The sequence below is a fragment of the Cystoisospora suis genome (assembly GCF_002600585.1).
Source record: "Cystoisospora suis strain Wien I chromosome Unknown contig_929, whole genome shotgun sequence".
NCBI classification, from domain to species: domain Eukaryota; phylum Apicomplexa; class Conoidasida; order Eucoccidiorida; family Sarcocystidae; genus Cystoisospora; species Cystoisospora suis.
Genome location: NW_027153730.1, coordinates 1 through 26,937, shown reverse-complemented (window position 1 = coordinate 26,937; position 26,937 = coordinate 1). Strand labels below are relative to the sequence as shown.

At 47.2% G+C, this 26,937-nt stretch overlaps 2 protein-coding genes across 2 annotated transcripts; both read right to left on the bottom strand.

Moving 5' to 3' along the window:
• Positions 1-543: 543 nt before the first annotated feature.
• CSUI_002229 (uncharacterized protein) lies at positions 544-7,692 on the bottom strand. Its single transcript, XM_068062431.1, has one exon. The coding sequence runs from the start codon at positions 7,046-7,048 to the stop codon at positions 1,916-1,918; it is 5,133 nt and encodes a 1,710-aa protein (XP_067925592.1). The 5' UTR covers positions 7,049-7,692; the 3' UTR covers positions 544-1,915.
• Positions 7,693-8,604: 912 nt separating this feature from the next.
• CSUI_002228 (uncharacterized protein) lies at positions 8,605-23,020 on the bottom strand (the record flags this gene model as incomplete). The annotated part of the gene is made up of 5 exons (XM_068062430.1): positions 8,605-8,705; positions 9,886-9,977; positions 10,659-11,473; positions 12,187-12,281; positions 12,848-23,020. Coding segments are annotated over 5 exons (11,274 nt in total), but the record flags the coding sequence as incomplete, so codon positions are not given.
• Between the last annotated feature and the right edge of the window lie 3,917 nt (positions 23,021-26,937).

Sequence of the window (26,937 nt, the reverse complement as noted above, 5' to 3'; positions counted from 1 at the left end):
CTTGAGACACAAAGCTTGACCCCCTCAGCTCTTTCCTTCACTGCGAGGGCGACGTCCCTTTTCATCACGCTGTGCCTCTGTCCTCCTCGGCGGGCAGTCGCCACAGAGTCATTTTGTCCGCGTCTTTCCCCTGCGTAGGCATATACCAGCATGGACTCGGGTCGCATCTGCGCCGACGAGCAGCCGTATGTGTACGCTACGCTCTCCGCAGTCCTGTGAAAGTGGCTTCACCCACCCGTGCTCTCCTCTTACAACTATCTTTGTCCGCCTGTTTCTGCACACAGGCTGGCCTGACTGACCCGTCATGTCGTAGCCTTGCGTGAGTAGCTGGGAGGTTCCTACACTCTCTAAGGGCCAGTAGCTCGGTGAAACTCAGGACCCGCCTCGATGAGTGGATGAGAGAGTGCGATACTGTTGACTGTTCCCTCGACCTGAACACCCGCATTTCTTTGTTGGTCGATCCACCAAAGCTTCTGTTGAGAAGGTAAAGCTGAGCATGTAATGGACTGTGAGGTTCTATAGCCCTACAGTCCAGTAGACAAACTGGCAACTAGCGTCACCCTTGCAATAGTCGTTGGTGGCTGGCTTGCGGGTGGTTGATCCTTAGTGGCTTCGCACATGTGGTAGCTCTCCAACAGATGATGTCCGGAGACAGTGACATCCCCTTGACCCACAATAGAATTGGTAGAGGCTCCGATTTAGCAAAGTGTTCTTGCGTTTGAAACTAGATGAGAGGTGGCAAGACAAATCGCACATCTTTCACGGCTTGACGTCATGGGTTGTTTGCTTATTGCCCTGAACACTGTAGACATACAGACTACAATGATGAACGACGTCGGATACATCAGGTGCTAACGGATGAAATGAAAGACGATAGTTATGTTGAAGATACGGACAATAATCACAGGACTGTTGATTGATGTACGACAACCACCAAGTAGTTGTGGTTTAACTGCCACGAAGTCAAACGGTAGCGCGATCTATTTGTCCGGCTGATTTGCTTTCGTCTTTTTCTTTCTTTCTAGAGAAAAGACAACTACAGCAGGTATTTCTACATTAGAAAGAAGTTCAAACGGCTCAAGAAGAAGATGGATCCATTCTTTGTCTTAGTACGCAGCCTTCAAATGCCTGAAATAACACAAGCGATTGTAACTAGAATGCTGGGGGTGTTTTGCTTTCAGTCCGTCATACGCTATCCTTTTTTCCTTATTCTTCTGCCTCCGGCCTTGCGAGCTTCAAGTATAACAGTAGGCGGATTTTTCTTTCCTACCTCATCAGAACTCCTCTCAGAAACACTTCTTTTCTTGTCGTCTTGTTTCACGGCACAATTCCCATCCTGAGACGGTGTCTCACAAACTCTATCCTGTTCCTCTTCTTTAACGCTCTTCTCAGTCTCTTCTTTCTTCTTCTTCTGGCGCTCTTCATTTTGCTCGTTTCTTGTTTGACTGTCTTTCTTCATTGCCTTAGGTGCTTCTGTGTCTCTTCTGTCTGCTACTACTCCTAGCCTTTCAAACTCATGTCTACCTTTCGTCGTCATGTCTTTTACCACGTTCTCCTTTCGCTTTCCATCACCTTTTCCTTCTTCTTCAGTCCGCCCAAAGACAAAGACCCTGTTATCATACCGTTCATCCTGACCATCCTCTCCTCCTTTTCTCTCACCTGTTTTCACAGGTGTTGCTTCGCTTGTTCTTTTTGTGGACCCCTCCAAGCTAGAGGAGGCGTTCTGTTCATGGACGATAACGTCCTGAGATACCTCCTGTGAAAAGCGAGGGAGATGTGGCTGAAGTGGACTCATAGTCTTATTGACGGGTGCTCTTTCTACCATGCGAAGTTGTGGTGATTCTTGTTGTGGAACTGTATCTCTTCTCAAGAGAGGAGCCACCGAAGGATAGAGTGACTGGAGTGCGCCGCCTTTTCATTCTTCCTTCTTTCCTCTTTTTTCCTCTTCTTTCGATTCTGTTTGCTGGGGTGTATCTTGTCCATTCTGACCTATGCCTCTCTCTGTTTGTACGTAGGTCTGTTCCTCTTTTCTATTCCTACCTTTTTCACGGTCGTCATTCTCACTCGGGCTGTTGCTGCCAAAGAAAGATCCAATAAAGCTAAACAAGTCTCGAATTCCACTGGCGGGAGAATTATTTTTGCTGCTATAATCCTTGCTAGGGGTGTTCGACTGTGCTTGTTGATCAGTTCTATGGCGGTGAGTTCTCCTTTCAAATCGATCCGTCTCTTTCTTACTCGTCGTACCTAGAGAGTCCGGTGACGGACCAGCAAGACCTGTACTATATTCTCGATTTTCTCCGGCTCTCTCTTGTTGTTCTTCTTTCTCTCTTGTTCTGTCTCTTTCATCTCTCTTTCCTCTTTCTCCTTCTTCTTGTTTATCTGTAGCTCTTTCTCCCACCCGCGAAACTGGCGGCGTATCTCGATTTCTCATCTTTTCAAAGAGATTTCGAACACGTGTCGAAGCCTTTATCTTCTCACTCAAGTTCTTCTTATTACTATAGAGGAGCTCGAGTGGCGACATAGACAAGACTTCTCTCTCCTCTTCTTTCACCGTCGTCGCTTCTTCTTCTTCACCTTGGGGTGTTGCAACGCGTGGCGCTTCAGCGTCTTTCAGTCCTCTGTTATCCTCGGCCCTGTCTTTCTTTCCAGATGGCGATGAAGATAGAGATGAAGAAGAAGAAGAGAAAAAGAAGGAAGAAGTCTTTCGTTTCTGTGGGGGTTCTTTCTCTCCTCCTCGCGCATCTTCGTTCTTTCCTGGAGAGACGCCTTGTTGCTGCTCTTGTTCTTCTTCTTTCTGTCGTCGTGTCTGAAGTACCTCGTCTGACTTTTTACTCTTCTCGAGAAAACTTTTCACAGCCTTCTCTAAGACCCCCAACTTATCTTTAGCTTCTTCTCTCATATTTTTCTTGCGTTTCTGATTCGCGTCTTTCTCCTCATTCTTAGTCCAACTTTTCTTCAGACTTGGCGAGCGGTGAGAGCGCAAAAGATCTCTTTCTTCTTCTTCTTCTCCTCTCCCTACATCGCTCTCTTGTTGCTTTACACACTTCAGATTAGGAGCGCTATACACATCCCCTATATTCCTCAGTTCTTCATCTGTCTTTAGCATATGATCCTTCCCTAGCTTCGATTGACAACCCTCCTTTGACACTTGGCTCATGCTGGGATGCGGGGTAGAATCCTCACTCTTCTTCATCTTTGTATTTTCCCAAGTCACGCAGCAGAAATGATGAGCTCGTTTCTCTTCTTCTTCTTCTCCGTGTGCTTTCTTAAGAAAGGAAGAGGTTTCTTTTCCCAAGTCTTCTCTCCTCACATCTTCCCATATCTCTTGTTCGCTCTCTAAATTCTGTAAACCCTTCTGTAGACTCTCTATTGCTTGAGTAGAGAAGAGACGATTCTTCTGCTTTTCATCATGACCATCTCTCTTCTTCTCTTGTCTCTCATCTTGATCTCCTCCTGTCCCCTTATGGGGATCTTTATTATGAGAAAGACCTCTTGTTTTCTCTCCATCCTTTCTCTGTAATTCCTCATCGCATGCAATCCCATTGGTCGTTCTTACCCCTCTCTTTCCACTATTAGATGAAGAAGAAGATGTCGCAGAGGAAGAAGAAGAAGAACAGCGACAAGTCTCATGACGCACGTTCAAGTACGAAAAGAGAGGTAAGACTCCGCCTCGGTTGTTCTTCTTCGTCGTCTCTCTCCTTTCCTCTAGATGATCTTCTTCTCTGTCTTTTTCTTCCTTTCCTTGAGAAGGTGCTATACCTCCACCGAAGAAGAAAGGCGAAGTCTTGGCCTGTGATGAGAAGGATAGTGAAGTGTCTTCCGACGTGGGTTTCTTTAGCTTCTCTTCATGCCCCTCAATGGGCTGCGGCAACTCTCCTCCTTTCTCTTTTCCTTTTCCTGGATTAGTGCTCTCAAAAGAGTCAAGATATATTAGTTCTTTCTGGATTTCTTCTTCAGAGGGAGTAGAGAAAGAGCTTGAGATGTTCCCCGTATTTCTCTTCTTTCCTTCTGCCGACGCTTTTTTGAGGAGGGTAGAAGAAGAGATCTTAGACGAAGATAATGATGAGGAAGATGTATGAAAGCAAGAGAACAAGTCACTTGTGTTTTTTTTCTTCTTCTTCTTTGCACTCACGTCGTCGTTCTTAGTCTCTACCACTACTGCTTCCTCTTCTTCGTCTTCTCCTTGACCTGATAAGAGTGTAGGGTTCTTCTTTCGTAAAGATGCGACGACGCACCTTAGCTTCATCTTACTTCTACGCGGGGATGCCTGGGGCTTCTCTACCTTCTCTTCAATACTTACTTCGCGCTCTTCTTTCTTCTCTTCAAATTCCTGCTGCTCCTGTTGAGATTTCTCTTGCTTCCCGGCTCCTCTTCCTTCTACGAGTTCACTGGATATACCTGTCACGGGCTTCGAAAAGGAAGAAGAAGACGGAGGGTGAAAGGAATGATAAAGAGGAACGGGGGGTGAGCTAGAAGAAGAAGAGACCTCTTTCGAAGAGAAGAAGACGGCGGGTGTCTTTTCTTTCTGAAGGTGGTCGTGGTTCTCTTCTTCTTCTTCTTTATCTCTCCTTCCTGTCTCTACCTCTCTTTCTTCTTTTTTCCCTTCATTCTCTATAGTAGTTTTACCTAGAGGATAATAGACAAGCACACGCCTCTCTCTTGGCTGGTCGGCATTTCCTCCTTTAACGACAGCGACGCCTCGAATGCGAGAAAGAGAGGAAAAAGAAGAAGACGAAGAAGGGGGTTCCGTACTAAAATGGAAAGCATAGGATGTCGTTACCGGAGAAGATGAAGAAGAAGCAGAAGAAGAAGCAGAAGCAGAAGAAGAAGTCGTTTTCAATACTCTTAGACGTATCCTTGTTGACGAGGTAGATGAATGAGAAGCAGAAGAAGAAGGAAGAGAAGAAGAGGGAAAGGAAGATGAAGAAGAAGAAAGTCTTTCCTGATGCTGTGGTAGATGAGTAGGTGTTGTCTGACAGTCGGGTTCATTTAGAAATGAGAGATTAGAAGGAGTGAAGAAGACAGGGAGAGACGCTTGATCTTTGTGTAATGCTGGTGCTGCTACTCCTCTCTCCTGCTGTGACTCCTCCCCACGCGCAGATGGAGAACAAGAAGCAGAAGATAGAAGGGAAGAAGATAAGGGTGGGGGAGTTGCAGAGACAGACGAGGAAGAAGAGGAAGAAAGAGAGCCTCCGGACAGTTCACTTGTAGGCGGGGAGGAAGGAGAGATATAAGAAGGGAGAGGACCTCCAAGGAGAGAATGAAGAGAAGAAGAAGAAGAATCAGGTGTAGGTGGTACACTCGGAAATAAACTCGAGCACACCCCTGGAGTGTTCAGCGATCCTGCAGATGATGCAAAACAAGAAGAAGAAGAAGAAAGACCCGACTTAGGCATAGTAGTAGTAGAAGTAGTAGAAGGAGTCAAGGGAGAACAGGTAAATGAAGAAGATGAAAGGGCAGAGGTGGAAAAAGAAGAAGAGGAAGAGATTAATGCTTGTGGGGGATGAAGTGTGGGAAGTGTTTGATTTGTCTTAGCTTGAAGTGGTATAGGAGAGTTCTTTGGTATCCATGTACCCGTCCTTTCTGTTCTTTTTTCATCTTCCTTCTTCTCTTTCTTCTCCCCTCCCAAGGTGTAAGCAACTGCATTTTCTTTCTTCTTTTCTTCTTCATCTTCTCTTCTTCCTTTGGTGTCCATCGATCTCTCTTCTGTAGCTGTGAGAGTAGTCGCTGTGGAGGAGACGTGAGCTTCTCCTGAAGAAGGAGAAGAAGTCTGCTTGTCGCTTTTTAAAGAAGAAAGAGATAGACCAGAGGAGTTAAAGACTTTAATCGGATCTATTATTCTCTCGGTTGTCTCTGTTAAAGAAAAAGGAGATGTGCAAGAAGAAGAAGTGGTGGTGGTGTTCATCATCTTTACATCTTGAGATTCTCCGGAGTGTACATACACCCGAGGCATACCTGGTTTTCCTTCGAAACACTTCGCTGTATAGACATCATTCTTGTTCTCTCCCTCTTCTTCTCCCTGTGGGGTCTTCGTCTTTTCCGCGACTCTCCAGGTGCCCTTCTGTCTGAAGGTAAGAGAGAAGCCTCTACCATTCTTCGTGACTTTCCCAGGAGGAAGGCTCTGGTAAAAGGAGGCCGACTTCTGCGTAAACTGCTCGTAAGTAGACTTCCTAGGAGCATGCGGGCCTGTATGGAAAGCATTCTGAGAGAAAAAAGAAGCATAAGGCATACCAGAAGAGGAAGAAGAAGGCATACCAGAAGAGGAAGAAGAAGGCATACCAGAAGAGGAAGAAGAAGAAGGCATAGCAGAAGAAGATGAAAAGGTTCTAGGGGGTATAAATGGACGTCGATTCAGATTTTCGCTAGTATCGAAGTTCCCGCTATGATGCGAAGGCGTTTTGGTCTTAGAAAGATATGCGTACCCACTTGGCTGTTTTGTCTCATATTGTGACGATGACCTCTCATCTCCTTCTTCTTCTTTCTTTTCTTTCGCTTGACAACTCTCTCGCCTCTGCTTCTTCACGTGTTCTTCTCCTTCTTCACGAGGTAGCAGACCTTCTCCTCCTTCCATTTGCGTCCTTGCATCCCCGACAAGAGATGAAAAAGAAGAAGATTCTTTCCTTTCTCTTTCTCGTCTCTCTCTTTCTTGACGTATGAGCACTCCCACCATTCTCTCAACTTCTTCATAAGCTTTTTGCCTTTCTTCTTCAGTCTCGAGCGAAGAGATAAATCTCACGAATTCTTCTTCTGTCTTTTGTTTCTCTTTTTCAATGGACTCTTTTGCGTTGTTTTCTTTCTTCTTTAGTCCTAGTCTAGTCACATTCTTTGTAGTCTCCTTTTCTTTCTCTCCCCCCGGGTGGTGCAGCTGTCTTTCTTCCCCCTCTATTCTCCCCTCTGTCTTTTCTATCTCCACGTCTTCTCTCTTGTTTGGTTTGGCTCTTTTCTTCTGCTTCCTTTTCTTCTGAAGAGGATCTTCACAGGGGACCGTGTTCTTTTCTTTTACTTCTTCACTCTTTAGACTTATTATCTCTTGACTAAGACTACTCATGGTCTTTCTCTCCGATTCTTCTTCTTCCTCTCCGTCATCTTTGCTCTTCTTTTGCTTGTCTTCTTCTCTCTTTTTGTGAACCTCTTTTTCTTTGTCTCCTTCTCTATTCTTTCTACCATTCAAACCTCTCCTTTCTTCATCTTCCTTGCTTTTGTCTTCGGGAAGACAAGACGCGACTCCAACTTGAGACAAAGAAGAGGAAGAAGAAGAAGCAGCACACCTCCTTTCCTCTTCTTCTCCTTCCTCTCTTGTCACATCCTTTTCTTCTTCTCCTCCCTCATTCTCTTCTTCTTCTTCGTTTCTTTCCGAAGGATGTCTCACAAGACAAGAAGAAGAAGAAGCAGGGTGAACTCGGTCATATAGAGAAGATCTCCTTGGGTAGCCGTCGGTATCATGGAGAGGATGATCTGGATAGTGAGAGGGTTGGAAGATAAACAAAGGGCAAGTTGAGCATTCTGACGGATGAAAGAAAATTGATCTTTCTTCTTCTTGTTCTTCTTCTTCTTCTCTTTCCTTGTCTTCTTCTCCTTCTTTCTCTTCTTCTTTCTTACAAGGCGATTCGATGAAGAACTCCTCGATAAATCTCCTTATTTTCGGGCTATCACGTAGACCTCCATACCTCTTGAGAAATTGCTTCGCTAATCCTGGCCTTTTGAAAAGTCGCCAAGGAGGGGAGAGACACAGAACGAAGAGACACGCCCAACATACTTTTCGTCGCCTCTCTTATACTCTCACATACAGCATAACGTAGAGGGATGGAGAAACAAATGCAAGAGACACAGATGAAGATACCTAGATAGACTAACGACAAATAGATAGATAGATAGATAAAGAGAGATTGACGAGAGAGAGATAGATGGAGGATGGATACTCAAATCAAAGTAAACAGATTAGATATAGATAGATAGATAGACAGATCAACTGCATCTAGTTGGAGACAGATAGATATATAGATAGATAGATAGAGAATAGATTCAGGTATACCTTCGAGCGTGTGACTGGATGACGATACTTGTGGTGAGCATGTCCTTGTATGTATATACACCTCACTACCTGGATATACACCTCACTACCCATGTACATTTCTCTAAGCACAGAATGAGATCTCTCCCGCGTCCGTCATAGGACTCATGTAAATTCATATACATCCTCTTGCTTCCGGAGTGCAAGCCTCTTTCTACCCCGGGGAGTGTCTCTATCTACTAGCCACATGTATCTATCTATCTATCTATATACATCTATACGTTTATATCTGGGTACATATGTGTGGAGAGACCCGTATATTGATATCTGTATGTAATCTATTTGACATATATCAAAGTCGTGTCTATATAGGCTTCTTCGGTTGAAGGGATGTCTCATAATACCTTTGCATGCACACAAGCTTTTGCTCTTGCCTTCCTTCTTAGGAGAAGAAACGCTTGCTGCTTCTTCTCTTATCGGACGATGTGAAAGTGCGTAGTAACCCATACGTGCGGTATAGAGAAGAGAGAAAGAGAATAATTTGTTCCTCCTTCCATCTTTTTCTTCTCTTCTTTCTTGAGAGTCAGACATACAGATCAAATCCAAGCTGTGCACCTCCATTAGGAAGGAACTGAATAGTTTTGCATCGCATCTTCAGCCTCTTTATCATTCTGTCATTCAAAAAAGAACATGTCTGCATGCAGCAGGCAAGTAAAATAAGAAGTCGAAAAGAAAGAGGTGTCGACAAGCGCCATTAGAGATGTTCGATTCGCTGCCCGCTTACATACATCCATAGAGATATACATCTTCTCTTCATGTGTGTATCTCTAGTAGCAACTTCTGTAGAGAGATAGATAGATAGATGTGACTGACCGCTTTCTATTACACTGTGAGAAGCACAACATGTTATCATAGGTGATACAAGAGGCAGAATAAGTCCAAAGACGTCTGGATACAGATCAGTAGATTTATATAGATCATACATTTGCATGGATAGGTACAATGATTTGATATAGGTATAGAGGTGTACTGATAGATATATAAATATAGGTATATAAATAGATATAAATAGGGATATGATACAGGAGAAATGGGCGCTAAGCTACACATATAGATATCCATTAACAAAGTCGATACGCCTGAGGAATATGTAGAGATACACATGGATACACATCTATGTGTATCTTTATGTTTGCATGTGTATGTATATGTATGCGCCTATTCCATTCAGAGGTCTGGAGATGATGCGTGGGACGGGGGGTGCGGGTAGTAGTAGCGCAAACAAGCGAGGCTCCGAAGAAGAAGATGTTCTTTCGTTTCTCTTCAGAGGTCAAAGAAGAGAAGAAAAAGAAAAGAAGAAAAGACGTTTAACCATGATGCTGAGGGGAGTTTAGTAATAGTGACAGACTTGAAAGGAATGGAGAGGAAGAGATACATGAAGTCTAACAGATGCACGGATTCTTGCAAGTGCATGTGAAAGATTGGCTGTATGTACATGTGGAGATATGGATAGACGTGGATTGAGTCAAAGAGATAGAAGGAAACACATCAATGAGGTCGTTCTCTTCTTCTTCAAGCAGAGCCCCCAAGAAGCCATATGTTGAAGAGAAGAAAAAGTAGTCCACCTTGGTAATCTGCGCCGGGACCATTTCTCTACTCATCTATCATTCATCTATGTATGCCCACATTCTACTGTCTATCTATCTATCTATCTGTCTATCTATCTATCTATCTGTCTATCTATCTATCTATCTGTCTATCTATCTATCTGCGGATCTATGCCTAGAAATCCATCTACACCTGTGCCTGTGTGTGTATGTACACCCGAAGAGAGAGTGCTCGACAGAGATTGAGATTGTTTGGCTTTGACGTACATACTCAGGTCCTTTCATCCATATAGAGAAGGGAATCCAGGAAAGAAAAACGCCCAGAGATGGAGGGGCTAAGACTATACGCCCTTCACTTGCTAAGGCAAGACAGAAGACACAAGAAAGCAGACAGAAGAAGCGATAGACAAAAAGATGAAACGAAGCTCTCTCTTATTCTCACTCTTATTCTTCTTCTTCTGATCCTGTCTTTACGACAACGAGGTGCCAGAGGATCGAGAAGGGAGAGAGAAAGAAAAAGAGAAGAAGCAAGGGAAGAGAGTAAAACGTAAGGAGGTAGGGCACTGAAGGTATGGAATAGGTCTTCCTCGACAACTGTATCTTCTCTTGAGGAGAAGACGCATGCATGACGGAGAAGCCAACCTAAATCGACAGAGATTGACGATGGGGGTTCACTGGTCGCTTTGTAGACAGGAAATGTCTCCCTATAGCAGCTGTAGCCATAGCCAATCGGTCGACCTCCGGGATTTGAATGCGGCTGAACCTCTGCTTCTGGTGTACATACAGCGATCCATGTATATTCACACGTCATCATACATATAGACATCCATATTCTTACCTACATAAGTTCATGCATATTCACATGCATGCAGGTTCACATCTACGTATTCACATCTTCACACATACACCTACATACAGCTTCATATATAGATAGTCATATATACATCTACACACATCGGGTCATCGATAGGTAGGATGACCTCTCATATGGTCGCTTCCATCTTGCCAGACACCTCGTTGCTTGGAAGCCTTCTTCTCACCGTCTTCCACATGTTCCATCTGGGGAGTGAGAAAAGCTTCTTTTTGTGTTTTCAAAGCTGAAGAAGAGATGATAAGGCCATCCATTCCTTTCAGTCTTAGGCTTCTCCATGCTTTCTGAGCCGCGAGACGAGATAACCCGCTCAACGTCCCTCCTGCGCCTACTCCCATCTGTTTCGCCAAGGCTTTGCTCCTACTACGTCGACGGCTCTGACTGCGATACCGTGCAGAAGAAGAAGATGAAGAAGAAGAAGATGGAGTGGCTTTACATGGTCGGCCCGTTCTGTTTTGGGTGAGGTGAGTTTTGCTCTGTTCTTCTTCTGCTTCTGCTTCATTGTCTTCTCTATCAAGATCTCTTTGTGTTCTCTTCTCACTCGGGCAGCTATCTCTCTTATCTTCTGGATGTGTAGAAGAAGAGACACGACAAGAGATGTAAGGGGAAGGGGAAGAAGCGCCATTCGCTTTTCCTTTTTCTTTTTCTCCTTCCTCTGTCCTTCTGTTGGTCTCCTTGTTCGGAAAACTCAGTTCCTGTATAGAGCTCGACTGACGGAGATCTTCTACGGAAGAAGCTAAAGCAGAAGAAGAAGAAGACGAAAGAGGGGGAAGAGGGGGTGAAGAGGAAGAGAAGTTGTTTGAGAGAAGATTGGATGAGTTCGATTTAGTTGATAGAGGAGGGAGAGTCGATGGAGGCAGGAAGGGACATGAAAGAAGAACTTGTAGCGTGATGGTGCTGATTGTCTCAAGCCAGTGCATGCGGTCTCTTTTTGTCCCTCCAGGATTCCCCCATTGAACAAGAAAAGCCCTCTGGTAGTCTAAGCTGAATACGGTGTACATACACCAGAACAAACGTATGGAGACAAGAGAATCTGACCAGCTTACCTTTTCTTAAAGATTTGAAAGCAAAGCAACCGGGTGTACATGCAGATTCCTATATCACACCATCTACACACAGGTGTATCGATCTATATCTCTCGGTTTTCTATACTCATTTCCACATTAGGCATCTGATTAAACTTCCGACTCTTGAGGAGAGAAAAGAGCGAAAGAGAGACGACCGTCAAAGAAAAGGAAAGCGCGAGAACCACTGGAGCCCTATGCAGATGAAGAATGTGCTATATACACATATATACATATATATAGACGTATATGCATTTATGTTTCTTCTGCGGTACCTATATGTAGATGAAGAACGTTAGGCGTATATATATTCATGTATGACTCGGGATGCATATCTATATGGAGTGTACCTCCACAGAAAGATTTCATACGCGAGGGACACGACTCTAGGCACCCTTGGACTACTACGACACCAAAGAGTGACCCACAGGCAGAGGAGGGTTCTACAGAGTCAAGTAGAAGATGAGAAAAGGCCGAGAAAGCAAGTTAATTACAAAGGGATATGATACACACATATATATCTGCTGTAGAGCACGAGTCATGAGTCCTATCTGTCCGTGGGTTTCGTGTGTGGAGCATGCATAGATAGATAGATTGAAGATAGATCAAAGATACATAGATCATCTTGCATACCTACTGAACCCAACGAGACACGCCAGTCCCGTTTTATGTCGTATAAGATACTTCACTCCTTGTAGCTGTAGTAGGGTTATCTGCCTGCGAAACACCTGAGGCGTGGCAAGAAGAACAGCAGGAACAATTGCATGCAGACAACGTCTGTCTTGATGTGCGGGTTCCTTTCTCTACTCCATGCTTTCTCTCTCCCTCTCCAAAAAGATGGAGACACCGGTCCTCTATTTTAGGTTCAGGAGAAGAAAGAAGGATCTTCTTCAATACAAACACACACCTCCGACTCGGGAGTCCTCCATACACTCCCTATACCCACGCGTACACATACAGCTCCGTATACATGCAAGGTATATACATATATACATGTACAGTGTATATGTACACATCTCTCTATATATATACATATGGGTACAGTGTGTATATATATACATACTTCTGTACAGCTATTAGATAAATATACACGTTTACACATATATACATATATGCATGTATCCACACTTATGGTGTACGCCTTGTCCTTTTCTATGAATGCATGCATAGAGGCAGGAGGGATGACAACACGCCATCCCATGTATTTCTTCCTCTTCTCATCTTTTTCCAAGTGAGACAGGAGCTTCTTTTTCCAATTCTCTCTCTGTCTACATCCCTGTCGCTATGTCTCTACCTCGTTTTGAAGATAGGGAGGTGTTTCTTCTTCTTCTTTATCTTCATGGTGCGAAGCTGCGAGACCTTTGATAGGAAAGGCAGGGACTGCCCCTGGGTCTCCTCCTGAAGAGGCTGCGCCTCCATCGAGCGAGAGATGCTCACGTGCAGTAGGCCACCAAGCGACATAGACGATGTGGGGTGTATAGACAAAGGAAGGAAAGGAAGGAAGAGGGGGAGAAGAAGAGAGTGAAGAAGCGGAAGAAGAGAGGAGATTCTCCTCATTCGTTTCTTCTTCTTCTTTTCTTTTGTATCCTTTCAGTTTTCTTAGCAAGTTCAAGAAGACATTGCTACTATTACTATTACTACTACTACTACTCGCTCTGGAGGGACTGTCAGGTCCTGTATGGGATGCGAGAGGTTCTTCTTCTTCTCTTTTCGCCTCCCCCTCTCTTCTCTTCTTTGCTTGGTTACCTTCTTCTTTTTTCTCTTCTGCATTTGTCTGTTGGGGAGTAGAAGAGGAGCGAAGGAGAAAGGCAGAAGTCGGAGTTTTGGGATAGGGAATGTCTGAAGAGAAGAACGAGGTCGGTCTGTCTGTCAGCCCACTTGAGGGGAGGCTTTTGTCGTCCTCCTTATTCTCGCTCTCTGTTCCAGTAGGAAAGAGAAGAATCCATCCTTCGGCTAACCCGGTTTTCTTCTTCTTCCTTTCTTCTTCTCCTCCTCCTTGCAGTTCAACAGGTTTCTTCTCGACACTTTCTCCTCTTAGGCCGGTTGTCTTGTTCATCCCCTCCTTCCCCTCTTCTTCTTGCGCCTTCTTCTCGTTCTCTTCCTGACTGTTCATTGTCTTCTTTTCTTCCACGTCTTCTTCCCTCGTTTTCCCTTTCTTCTCTTTGGTTTGTCCCTTCTCTTCTTTCTCCTCTTCGCTTATTACCTTCTCTCTGATCTTGGGCTTCTCTGTCTTTTTCTCCTTGTCCTTTTCTTCTTTCTTTTCATACATCGCCTTCTTCTCCACGCCTTCTTCACACTCTTCTCCAGGTTCGTCGCCGCCAGGCTCTCCTGTGTGCTTCTTTCCTCTCTTCCCCCCCTTCTCCTTCTTTCCTTTCTTCTCCCCTGTTTTCTTTTCTTTCTCTTCGTCTCTCTTCTCTTCCTTCATCTTCTTCTCTTTATCGTCATCGTCCTTCTTCCTCTTCTTCTCTTCATCTTTCTTATCCGTTGACTTATCTTCTCCATCCTTGTCCTCATCATCTTCATCTTTCTTTTCTTTCTTCTTTTTCTCTTCTTCCTCCTCCTCCTCCTCTGTCTCTTCTCTTTTCTTCTTCTTCTCCTCCTCGTCCTCCCTGTCTTTCTCTTCTTCTTCTTTCTTCGTCGTTTCTCCGTCCTTCTTCTTCTTCTCAGCATCTTCTTCTTCCTCTTCCTCTTCTGTAGTTGTCTCGGGAGCTAGCTCCTGGAAAGCATTGACAGAGACATAACTCTTCAGCCCTCTCTTCAAGCTCTCTTGTTGAGCTAGCATTAAGGCCGTCGCTGCGGCTTTTCCTCTCGCTTTCGATTTGGAGGCCTTACCTCCGCTGCTTCTCCCCACACGGAGAAAGTCATCTCTTTCTGTTTCTTGACCTCCTTGCCTGTCTTGTTGATTATTCTTTCCGGTTTTACTTTCATTGAATGAAATCCCCCCCGTCTCTTCTTTCTCATTCCTTCGTGCGCCTCCTCCTCCTCCTCCCTCTATTCCTTTGACTCCCCCAGCTCTCTGGACAGTCCCGCTCGCACCGCTTCGTAGAAGAGATTTCTCGCCTCCTTTGCTTCCCAGTCTCTTTGCCTCGTCTGTCTTCTTTTGCATCTTCACGTCTTGAGGAGAATAAGAAGCAAAAGAAGAAGAAGGATAAGGCTTACCTGGGGCAGTGGAAAGAAGTTTCTCTCGATGACTTTTAAGCGGCTGCAGTCTATTGACTGAAGAGGCTGTACATGTCGTGAAAGGCGAGAGAGGCTTATGGGCGCTCTCGTGCTTTTGCGTCTCTGGTAGAAGACACCCTTTGAAAAGACTTTGACTTCTGCTTCTTCCTTCAACGCCACCTACTGCTAAATAAGAAGACGGGGTAGGCCTTTCATCGAAGAGTCCTTCCTTTCTTTCATAAGTGATCGTTGTTGTCTTTTCTCTTACGACCGCCCATGTAGTAGTAGTAGAAGAAGAAGAAGCTCTTCTTCTTTCTGCCTCACGTCTCATAGGTCCGCAGCCTGATAGAGGCTGAAGGGTGGATGATGTGATAAGAGTTGAAGTGACTGTACTGCTCTCGCCTGTCTTGAGTGATAGACTTGTGAATTCTATTGAAGATGAGGTTGACAGAGCAGCCGTTATATAGCCTTTCTTCATTGCATGGCCTTCGCCTCCCATAGATGACAAAAGAGAGGACGTATGAGAAGTAGAAGAAGAAGAAGAACCCGTGTCCCCCCTTACGGTAGGAGAGACAAAGGGAGATGTTAGAGGAGGAAAAGGTTCTTGTTCTTCTTCTTCCTCCCTCGTCTGATTGACACTTGGATTTGGAAAGACTTTCTTCACAAGGTCTTCTTCATCTTCGTCTTTACTCTGAAGATGATCTTGACTTAAGTCCACCGAAGGAGGACTTATCTTCCTACCATGACAAGATTCAAGTGGACCGGGTATAGAGGTGTCATCTGGTCTCTTGTCTCTTCTTCGTCCACCCCCGTCTCGTCTCCCTGGAGAGATGTGTTGATACGTATAAGATTGGGGAGTAGCCATCCGAGCAGATCTGACTTGGGTCGAAGAGAAGAAAGGAGTTAGAGGTTTTCTCTCTTTCTTTGTCGTTTCTCCTTCATTCTTTTTCATAGGGCTACTTGTCGGTTGCCAAGCCATCTTTGTATAAGGGTAGTAGGACTGAGCTACAAAGGAAGGAGGAGAGAAAGATAAAGGACGTCGATGATCCGGATTCCTACTGGTACTATCTCGACAGAATCTCAGACCATTTCCTCTGGATCTGTCTTGTTCTTTTTCCTGTTCTCCTCCTCCTGCTCCTCCTTGTTTCTCTCGATTCATAGGCTGTTTGAAAGTGTGCTGTTGTCGTAGCTCTTCTTTCTTCTTCTCCTCTGCTTTCTTATGATCGTAGACATTATACGGCCCGTGGAGATGGGCCTTCCCAACTCCCCGTGGATCTTTCCCTTTCTGATCCACCCCCCAGCCTGTGGATTCATGGTGGAGGCCGTGATACCCACTAGCGTGACCGATCACCTCCTCCTCCTCCTTTCTGTTAAGACCTCGTTCATTTCTCTTCAGGGATGATGACGATGTGAGCTCATCCCTTTCACGAGGAGAAGAAGAGAGAACAGGGGGTGTAGAAACTGCTAGTGCGCCCCGCTTGCCTTCTCCCCCCGCCCATCTTGTTCTTCCAAACGTTCGCCGTACAGGTCCTCGTGTCACCCCAGCTCCAGCTACCTCAGCCCAACATCTCTGGAGAGGTTGTCTTGAGAGCGAAGAAGAAGAAGGAAAAGAGGAAGTCTCTTTGGAAAGGTTGGAGTTCCTTTCATCCGTCATAAAGGCACTCCTCTCTGAAAGATCTCCGCTGTCGTCCTTTTCTTCCTCTTCTTTCTGACTCTCTTCTCTTGACGGAAGAGAAGAAAGATGAGGAGCAGGAGAAGAAGGAGAGAGGAAAGAGGATGAAAAAGCCACCGCGCTTTGTTGAAGAGAAGGAAAGGCTTGTTCATTATCTAAGAGAGATTTCATACATGTCGCATCTTGACCATGGCCTGGCGGCGATATAGCAAAGGTCTCTCGTCTTCGAAGACTCGTGCACACTTCTTCTTCTCCTCCTCTTTCTTGTTTCTCCCTCTTCTTTTTCTTGTGCTCCTCTTCCTTCTTTTCACGTGGGGGTGGTCTTCTTTCTTCCTCTTTCGGAGTTGTCGACCTGGTAGAAAAGAGAGAAGAACACCGTTCGCTCTCTACCGGTATGGGCGTCTCCCTTGCTTTAGACGTCTTCACGTCGGCCTGTCTCGATATCTCCGAAGGATGAGGAGAAGAAGAAAGTCGAGAAAGCATTTCTCCGTTAGGCCATATAAAAGGAAAGGGATGTAGATCACAGAAGTGATCTGCAGCGGCGTAGGATGAAAGATTCGAATACTGCTCTGTCTCAACATCTCCACGAGGGCTAACCGTGAAAGATGATAAGTCTTGATCTCCTCTATTAGAACGAGGAAAGGAAAACTTCGGGCGTCCTATAGAATCTTCTTTTCGCTTCTCGTTTCTTCTTAGGCGATCTTCTTCTTCCTCCTCTTTTTGCCATTTCTCGCCGTGTCTCTCTCCTTCTTGATCTCTTTGCGTGTTGCTGCTACGGTCCGTCTCTGGAGTGCGAGCGGGTGCTGTCTCTTTATATGCTGTTTGGAGTGGAGATGAAAAGGGAGATTCTAAAGAGGACGAGGAGGAAGAAGAAGATGATAAGGAGACTCCTGTTTGATCTTGACTTGTGTCCTTGAAGACTTCTTCTTCTTCTTTTGGGCCCCTGTCCATTGCAATCCCATCTTGTAGAGGCATCTTTTCTTCTTTCTTTAAAGAGACCTCCTTTCTGTTGACCCCTTCCGATGATCTCTCTCTCCATGTCTCTTCAAGAAGAGGAAGAATCGAAGAAGAAGAAAGAAGTTGCTTGCTTTTCTTTGAGACTGATCTCTCTTCTACTTGACTGTCTCCTTGACTGTGAAGAATACGTTCCATTTCATCGGCCTCTCTCTTTTCTATTTGCTTCTCTTCCTCTTCTTCTGCTTGTCTTTCATCGATAAGGCCTACTTTACCGAGAGTTTTCGCCTTCTCCAAAGCGCCTCGATCACTGGATTGTTTCGCCGGAGTCTCTTTCCATCTGGGTCCGTCGCTTCTTTGTTCGACCTCGGATCGACGACTTCTTCCTTTTGCCCCCTCCTTCAGTTCCATTCCTTTTTCGGTCATCATCATCATCTTTTTCTTCTTCATCTTCTCAGATATTTTCAGCCGGGTAGTTGTCTCGTCTCCTTGCCCTTCTCCTCCTCCTCCTCCTTGTCGACCTATTTCTTTTCCGAGTTCTTCTGTCTCTTCTTCTTTATTTCTCATCTTTTGTCCTTCCGTCGTTCCCTTTTCCTGGTCTCCTCCTACTCTCGCATCATAGAAACTTTCTTCTTTGTGTTGCAGTTTATCTTCGAGTTTGCTTGAAGCCGTGAACTCTCTTTCTCTTCCCTCTTCGTCATTCTCATCGTCGGAGATAGTGAAGTATTCTTGTGTATGCTCTCTATTTCCATGTGATGAAGGGGACAGAGGTAAAGGTGGGGGTTCTCTATAAGCTGAAGAGGGGGAAGGCCCTGAATCTTTTCCATTCTTTCTTTGCTGTAATTGCTGAAGGTCTTGTACGGGTTCCTTCGTTTCTTCTCTAGGAAGACCCTGACTCTTATCATCACGATCTTCAACATACATCTGCTGCTTCTTCGTCTTTAGAGCTTCATTTCCTCCCCTACCTTGGTGCCACCTTCCTTCTTCTTCTTCTTGTCTCTCTTCTTTCTTCTCTCCAGGAGGCGGACCACAACGCGAAATAGATGGCATCGTCTCTCTCTCGGAAGGATCGGGAAGGATAGGAACCTCCGAAGAAGAAGAGGAAGAGGAAGAAGAAGAAGAAGAAGGTGAGAAGAACGATAGAAATTCAGACGAGCATAAGGCTTCGACCGATTCTTCTGTTAAACGCTCGATAAGACTTTCATCTTGCTGAGAGAACTTTTCTCTGAATCTCTTTCGAAAGCTGAAGCGTAGGTGGTCTAGAAATCGATCTCTTCTTTCCCATTCGGGAGAAGACTTTTCTAAAAGGTTCTCCATCTTCACCGTCTTTCTACCCTCCGAAGGATCATCGAGTAAAGCAGATTTCATTACTACTACTGTCTCCTTTGAATAAGGACCTTTTCTCTTTCCTACGAATCCTGCCCCTGCTGCTGCTCCTCCTCCTCCTCCACGTCTCTTTGATGAGGTTTCGTCTTCAAATGCTTCTTTCTTTTTGCTTGCCTTCTCAAATTCGTCTCTTCGGCGACTAGCTATTGTCGACTCCCCAGAAGCTTCTTTCTTTCTAAGCTTCTCTCTATGCGGTGTCTGTGAAGGCTTAAGTTCCTTAGGTAGAGGCGGAGGAGGCGGAGGTATAGCTTGGTGGTGGAGGCGGTGAGGGGGAGAGGATAAGACGGGAGATAGAAGAAGAGATCGTGTGAAAGCATCTACAGGGCGTATGACAGGAGATGCGAGGTATTGAGGCTGCTGTTTCACATAAGGATTGGATTCAACTAAAGAAGAGGAAGAAGAAGAAGAAGAAGAGAAATCGTCTCCATATCTACAAGTTATGTTCATGGGTTCTTTCATATCTGCTCTCTTCTTTCCTTCTCCCACAGGTTGATGAGAGCTGCCGCTATGGATAAGAGGGGGAGGCGGGGGAGGAGGAAATGCGGCAAAGGGAGAAGGACGTCTCCGTCGTGTTTCCAGAGATGTGGAGTTATTGTAGTGTTGACGATCATAACTCCCCCCCCCTGTGTAGTGAAGATTCTTATGATGATCTCCTTGAGAAGAAGAAGAAGAGAGATGAAAAGAATCCTCATGTGGAGAAGGACATGAAGGAGGAAAAGGAAGTAAGCAGCTTGGATCTTTAGAACCTTTCTTTCGGCTACCTGCAGTAGGGATTGTGCTACTCGTCTTTACTGGTTGCCCAGTACGACGTAGAGGATCTTTTGTCGATTCGTCATTGTAACTGACCTTTCTCCTATCATCCACACCTCCTCTTACTCCTCCTCCTCCGCTCTCTGCCCCCCTTACGTTAGTATGCGACGGATCTTTTGAGTTGGTAGAAGGAATAGAGGAAGTCAGACCCCTACTCGGACGACTCCTACTACTACTACTGCTGACTTCGTCTGGTGGAAGGAGAGAAGGATCAATCACAGGGAAAGGTTCGTTGTTCTGGATCCAATTCATCTGCCCAAAAGAAGAAGAAGGAGATGGGGGTGGGGGTGGTAGTAAAGGAGCTGTAGGAAGGATCTCCGAGTTAGGAGAATGAAAATTTCCGTCTCTTTCTCCTTCTTTTGCTGAACTAAGAGTGGGGTCGTCTGTTCTTCTATTGAACTCTGACATTTTTGTATTTGTCTCTGAATACGTTAGATTAGGCCACCACCCCTGTGCCACGGCGGTATTGACTTGCTCCTCGTTTTCGTCATATCCGTTCCGTTCTCTTCTCTGTTCTCCTTCAGTCTCCTCTCTAGGGTTTCTATAGAGATCTCCCCTAAGAGTGTTAGAGTTGGAAGGTCCTGAGAAGACTCGTCGATCTAATCCGCTGGATGACGTCAGACTTCCCGTGGCGGTGGTGGCGCGGGGTACTGCCATCGTAGGATAAGGCTGAGGTGGAGAGTAAAGGGGCAAAGGCGACGTTCTATAGACTTGCGAAGAGCCCGCTTGTTCATATACACTCTGGGGAGCTGGAAGTGTCGAGGCTGATCTGTCGTGTTGTGTGGAATGGATGGCATTTTGTTGAAAAGAGACAAACGGAGGAGTGAAACTAGGGTCCAATGGAGACGGCGGCTGCGTATTATCTGGGTATGTTAGAGGGGGTGTATATACACTCCATGGATTTCTAGATGGAGGTCTAATAATTTTTCGGCCTGGGGCAAGCTGAGAGATGCATTCTGCTGAAAGACGAGGATCACTTGGTCGGGGGCTGATCGAAAGACAGCTTGTCTCATTTCTTGAGTTCGTTCGACAAGGAGAAGGAAGAATTTCCGACCGGGGTCCATAAGGAAGGATATAAGGTGTAGACCGACTGCCATCTGTACACACAGGACCTCCGCTACTGTTGATGTCTGGACAGGTATTACCTGACTGTGAAGAAAGTAAAGAACTGAGAAGGCTGTCTCCTGTGATGCTTTTCGTCGCAACGTCCTCTTTCATTCTCAAAGATGGGAAATGTGAGAAGATGCGAAGAGGGGGAGGAGAAGGTTCTTTTGCTCTTTGATTTGCTTTCTTTTCGCTTCTTGTATTCTTATTTTGTTCGCCGTCGTAGAATCGAAGGCGAGCCGTGGATGAGGATGACGTGCTTTCCTGCTGTGAATAGAATGAAGGGAGGGATGAACTTTCTTGAGAAGGTAGGACAGCAGGGCCATTCGTTACAAAACTGCGTTGTGCCTGCGCAGACGCCGATGACGAACCAGGATTTTCTTTCTGAGGTGCAGACCCCTCCTCCTCACAAGCAACTTGCGATGGGTTTAAGATCTCTACAAGCCAAGTAGGCAGTTGTGCTCTGGGAGAAGGAGATTGCCGATTTCGTTCCTCCTCTTGACGTTCTTCTTCTGCTTTTCTTTCATAGCTTCCGTTCCTGTAAAAGTAGTTTTCAGCTCCTCTCCTTTCTCCCGCCTCATCGCCTCTCATCAGTCTCTGTGGATCGCATATCCATGGCCCCCCAGAAGAAGTGTTCTGTTGTATCGCCTCAGGGGGATGAACGGGGAACGGGCAGTCACCCCTGTGCTGTTGATGCTGTTCGTCTTGTGTCTTATACATCTCCGTTCTCGATGTTTGTATAGGCTCGGTTCTCGGTGGAAATGTGTTGTTATGCCTTGCTATCTCTCTTGAAGTATTTGACGGATTCTCTTCTGGGGTACCAAACTCAGGAGGAACTCGGAGTGAATTACGTTGTGTTTGCAAATTGGCAAGGTCTGACCTGTTAAAATGAGGTGGCTGGGCGTGATCTGGATGATGATGATGATAGTAATAAGTAGAAGAGGGAGGAATAGGAGGAGACATAGGGGGACGTGATGAAAAGTCTGAAAGGCGTTCGCTAGGACAAGGCATTCGTATCTCTCTTTGCTGATCTGGATAAATTTCATACGATCCTTGTCCTCGTGAGACAAGCCCGACGTCTTCGGTCTGTCCGACCGTCCGTCCCCCTGTAGAAAAATCGCCCCCGTACACCCCTTGGTGTCTGGATACACTATACAATTGTTCTTCTCTTCTATCTCTTTCTATCCCTTGCCTTCCTTGAGAGAAGTAGTAGTGGTCACGTCCCCCTGGTTCCTGGGTGTAATACTTGTGAGTTTCCGTGAGACTTCCGTTACTCTCTCCTGTCTGTCGACAGCTCTCGCCTTCGCCTTCCGGTGACGAACTGCAAGGCCGCGCGGGCCTCCAGCTATTCTCTGAACCATGAGGCTGGCTATGAAGCGAGAAGCCTCCTGCTTCGCTCTTCGGCGGTCCTTGCCCCTCCCCACCACATGACCCGACGGCACTGTCGAGTCGAGAAGCAGTTGATGGGGGGTGCTGGTTCATGAGTCGTCCGGGTATTCCGTTATCCCCTCTCTCCATAGATCGAGGGTCGTCTTGCTGATGAGCGTGGACAGTAGCAGAAAAAGACGTTGTTTCACTCCCGTACATTGATCCCTGCATGCGGGGACTTGTTGGAAACTTGCCACTCTGATGGTACTCTTGAACACAGGGGTACTTGGGGTTGTATTCACACAAGGGGGAAGGAGAGCCCATCAGGTGAGTGGGCTGGACACCAGTCTGCGGGAAGCATGGATAAGGTAGAGGCGGAGGCCCTTCCTGATGGGGGAAGTGGCCTTGTCTCTCCCCTCCTCCTCCTCCACGGCCGGTATAGGGATGTGACACGTACACAGGCCGCGTGTCAGTTCCCCTGCGGCTGGAAACGACATGGTGGCCTCTCCTGTCTTCTGGGGAAAGACGTACGTCTGCAAGAGGGGCATTCCAGGGAAGCTCGTTCCCTTGGAGACCTCTATTTCTACTGCCGGGTCCACAAGGGCCTCTCGTGCATACTTCTCCTCTTTGTGCGCCAGGCTCGGTGGACACTGGGGAGGATAGGCGCTGCTGCGTAGGAAAAGGCTGCGCGAATGGTACGTCCGGGTGAGCTGGCGACGGGAGTCCGGGAGGAGGAGGGGGCGGAATGCCAAGTGGAAGTCTTTGAGAATCGTGAGAAAGATAAAAAGTGTCAGGATAACCGCCAGACTGGGATTCTCTCCCTAGTGGCAGAGACCCATCATACGGGCCACGCATGAGAAGGCGTTCCGCACGATCGTGGTTATGAATGGGTGCATGAAAAGCAGAAGAATGCAGCGTCGTCTGTTTCGCAGACTCAGCATCCAGACCCAAGTCTGGGAACTGACGGGGAGGAGTTACAGGGGGAGAGTTACTTTCTCCCTGGATATCTGTCATAGCGACTAATACCGAGTAGACTTTCCCTCAGCGAACAGAGAAGCCCATCGCCGTGTACAGTGAAGGGCGGCCTCGATTGTCCTGCGGGAAGCTAGCGCTTTCGTGGACAAAGGACGCTAACGAGCTACTTTTTCCTGGACAACGAAGCGTACCAATTCAAACAAACACCGGGAACGCACCCAGAGTGGTCGCTGAAAGGCGATCACGTCGTGCGCGCGTGTTCGGGAAGAGAAAGTAAGGAAGCGGTTCATATATCGTGGAAGGCCGAGAATCTGATTATCCCAACCGACAGCTTCACGCCTGCGCCAGCTGACACGATTGTTAGCAGTTTCCCATACGCTGGGGGTACATTTTGGCCAAAAGGAGTGGAAAGTCAATGCACACCGTATGAAATACCTGTAATGAGAAACTGTTCCACTACTCGTAGAAACCGGCTCTCTGTTGTAGGACACACCGAAGGCTACTTCTCGGAAAATCGGAGAGCGATGCCACAGCGCGGTCGGCGCGTCTGGAATTTCGTGTCTACGAGAACACCAGTGCTGAAGCGTCTACGTCGAACAACAGCAGCAGTGAAACCTGAGGGCTGCGAGAGAGCGCTCTTGCGGCAAAAGCAAGAAAAACGACCTGATGTTTTTGCTGCTGGCCGCAGTGCTCCAGAGCGGTTTCGTAGATTCTGGGGGAGGCAAGGAAATCTGGCCTGCACTGTGCGTTGACGGACATGGACCTTTCCGGCCAGGCAGGACGATGCAGTCACTCTGGGCGGATGATCTGGCGCCGGCTCTTGAGAGCTGGTTCCCGGTGCTTGACAAGTATCCTGTGAAGAAAGAATCGCTTACAAACAAACCATGAATAAAAAAGACAAGAAGTCAGCGAGCTAGACAAGAAATAACCCACGAAATGAACGAGGACCGAGACAAGCAAGTTTCCATCCGAGACATGACGCCCACGCGGACGGTCTTGGGCTGTAGCTTCGGCACTTTATGACACAGACGGTAACATGAGGGTTTTACAACGAATGGAAACAGTCAAACTTCGAAAGAGCATGCGATAAGAACCACAATCCTCACGCGGCTCCTCGGTTACTCATTCAGGAAAAAAAACTATCCAAGCACCAACAGCCGCTCACCGACAGGCTTCGAGAGGCGTCAGTAACGTTCGCGCTGGGAGACTTGGTACTAGGTACGTGATAGCCGCCATTGTACGCGGCCTCAACCGAACAATATTGACGCACGATGAGACTACGTCGATGTAGGCTTCCCCTGCTAAGCAGGGCACACCGTTGTCATGTGAACGTATCAAAAGAGAAACGGCACACCTCTCTTTGCTCCCTTTTGACCTACCAACAGGCCGGCACTGCCTACCCTGTTCGACTTTACAGGTGCACTCGAGGCTATAAGACTCTTAGGGTTCTAGAATTTCAGAGGATGGCATTTCGTGCCTTGCGCAATTCCACACATTCCACAGTTAACAGGAAACAACGAGTGTTCCGGCTGTAGGCTGACAAGACAGTTCTCAGGAATACAAGACAGGCCTTCTTGCCGAGTTACCGCCGGCATACACGTGCGCAGCCCAGGATACCTGTTGAGCAAAGTATTCCCTACCGCAGACTGGAGCTACGTGTCACGTAGGTGGTCCGGCACAAAAGAGCACTACGCCGTCCTCTTGGCCTGTAGGTCGGTGAACCGCCCAGACACGGCTTCGAGCGGAGACAGACCAGGCAGATGTGGTGTTTCTCGCCGGTGCAACATCTTGACTGATGGCATAACTTGCCGAGAATTCAGCTGTGCCAGCCGTTCCGAAGTGAGATACACGCAGTTACCGGCTGGTGGGTGCAACACCCGTCCCACGTGGTTCTTTTGGGTCATTTCTCCGAACCTTTACAGCTGGATATCCGGGTGACCTCGGCCGGTCAAAGGGACTCTCTACGTCCAGTTCCCTGGAATTCGTTTGTCGGCGCCGCCCGCCTGATATATGTCCCGTTCCAGCTGCTACGGGTAGCACTGAGCGTCTGAGCGTGGACAAAGGCTGGGGTGCCACTGAAGGTATCCCTTGTACAAAACTGAACGTTAGAGCTACTGAGGTGAGTCAAAGCTGCTACCTGGACGCTTCGTGACACAGGACAGGAAGCAGTTCTCAGGGGCTGCTAGCCAGCGGTTGACAGCGATTCCTAGATTGAATTTACTTGTCCTCGGAACGAAGAACTGGGAGAGGACACGACATTCTCGTCTGCGGCCTTCTTTAGGGGGCTGCCCTCGCAGCAGTGGGTAAAACATGGTAGCAGTCTGACGTATCTTTTTGAGTCGTGAGAGTGCGAGGGCTCACGAGCCTCGAGCCGTCTGGCTCAAAATGGGACAGGGGTGTGTTTTTGAGGAGTCCGCCCGACACGAGGGGGCTACAGGGGCTCAGTTGTTCAGCTGTGCAGCTCAGGTTGTAGTGGTTGGGTCCTGGTGGAGTCGCAGCCAGTTTTTCGGCCAGTGGTCTAGCGTAATCATGTCCCTGAGAACGCTGGCACGGCTGAAACCTCATCCTCGTACGGGTAATTTGTTCCACTTTCAGCGCTGTTCGTGGGAACAAGCATGCGAGCTTCTGGAGGGAATGGAGTCTATCTAACTTCGTCCTTCTCTGAAGAGTAAGGAAGTCGTGAGGAGGAGAAAGCCACGAACGAAGGCGGAGCAAACGCAAGAGGGCGACCAAAGGAATAGGACAGAGGAGGACTGCCCAGACGCTTGTCGGAAGAAGCAAGCTCGCCCCAGGGAGACGTTCTCGCAGGCGGCTTGCCACCGGCGGTGCCTAATTCCTTCGGGTGACTATCTCGCACTAGCTGGCGTGCTGCTACATGTGGTCCACTCGTCTGTCGTGGCCGCCCCGGCGAGTTATCACGGGATGCTGGTTCGATGACGGTTTTATTTCCCGCTTGGGGAAATTATGATTTCTAGAGACGACAGCATACATACACATCATTATGTGGCGACGTTAAAGCGCTGAGGTACTTTTCCCTGTGTCGCCCTACCGTTGTGAGAGCTCTGGCTGCAGCTTGTCGGGAGCGCTCCGGAGAGTCCACGCTATTCCATAAAGACTGTGGAACCCGCTGTACAACAACAACTGGCGTCATTGTAAGGGTCGCCAGTGCCTTGATGGTGACGGCGGCTTGATCCTGGCGCCATCACACTAGACAGACACTTTCGCTGTAACCCAGAGGTGACGACAAAGTCGGCAATCCATGCTGTTGGCAGGTCCTGAGCGCCCGTGAGTGTTGCTTGACTACTTTTTTATTTTTAACACAGACAGTACTCTTTAGCTGGGGGAGTTATTAATTCGCTTTCGTTTTTACTGACCAGGAACCTCTGTCTGCCGATGCGCTAGAGTCCGCCACCCTGGAGCAACCTTTGTACAGTCTCCGCCTGGGCCTAGCAGGACGAGCGTCTTCCCACTACCGCGACGTCTGTTAGGGCACCGCACGTCCCAGAGCAACTACGCGCTACAGGCTTCTTTCCTTCATGGCCAGTACTCCTAAATGCAGTTCACTGGAACACTATTAGCCTCCTGGACGCTCTACTTTCTCGCGTACACCACAATCGGGGCACACTTAAGCACTGAAGCCATTTTTGGCTTCTTTTCTTTGCAGCGTTCATCGCACTATTCACTCATATACTTCGCCGCCAGCCGAACCTGCAGAGATGACCAGAGCCACGAGCAGGGGGGTTTTCTACGGGGAGACGCTGCTCTCGAGTGTAGGGTTGACCTGAACTGATGCGCAATGCGCCGGCAGCGCTCCCGTACCAGTGGTGGTGACACTCCTGGTTTTGTGGATCTCCGGTGATGCGGACACGCATAAGGACCTCAACACTTCTTGTGCATCACCCAGGATACTCGCTTTTGAAGTAAAGCAGAGTGTTGTGTGTTTAAGACTAGTTTAC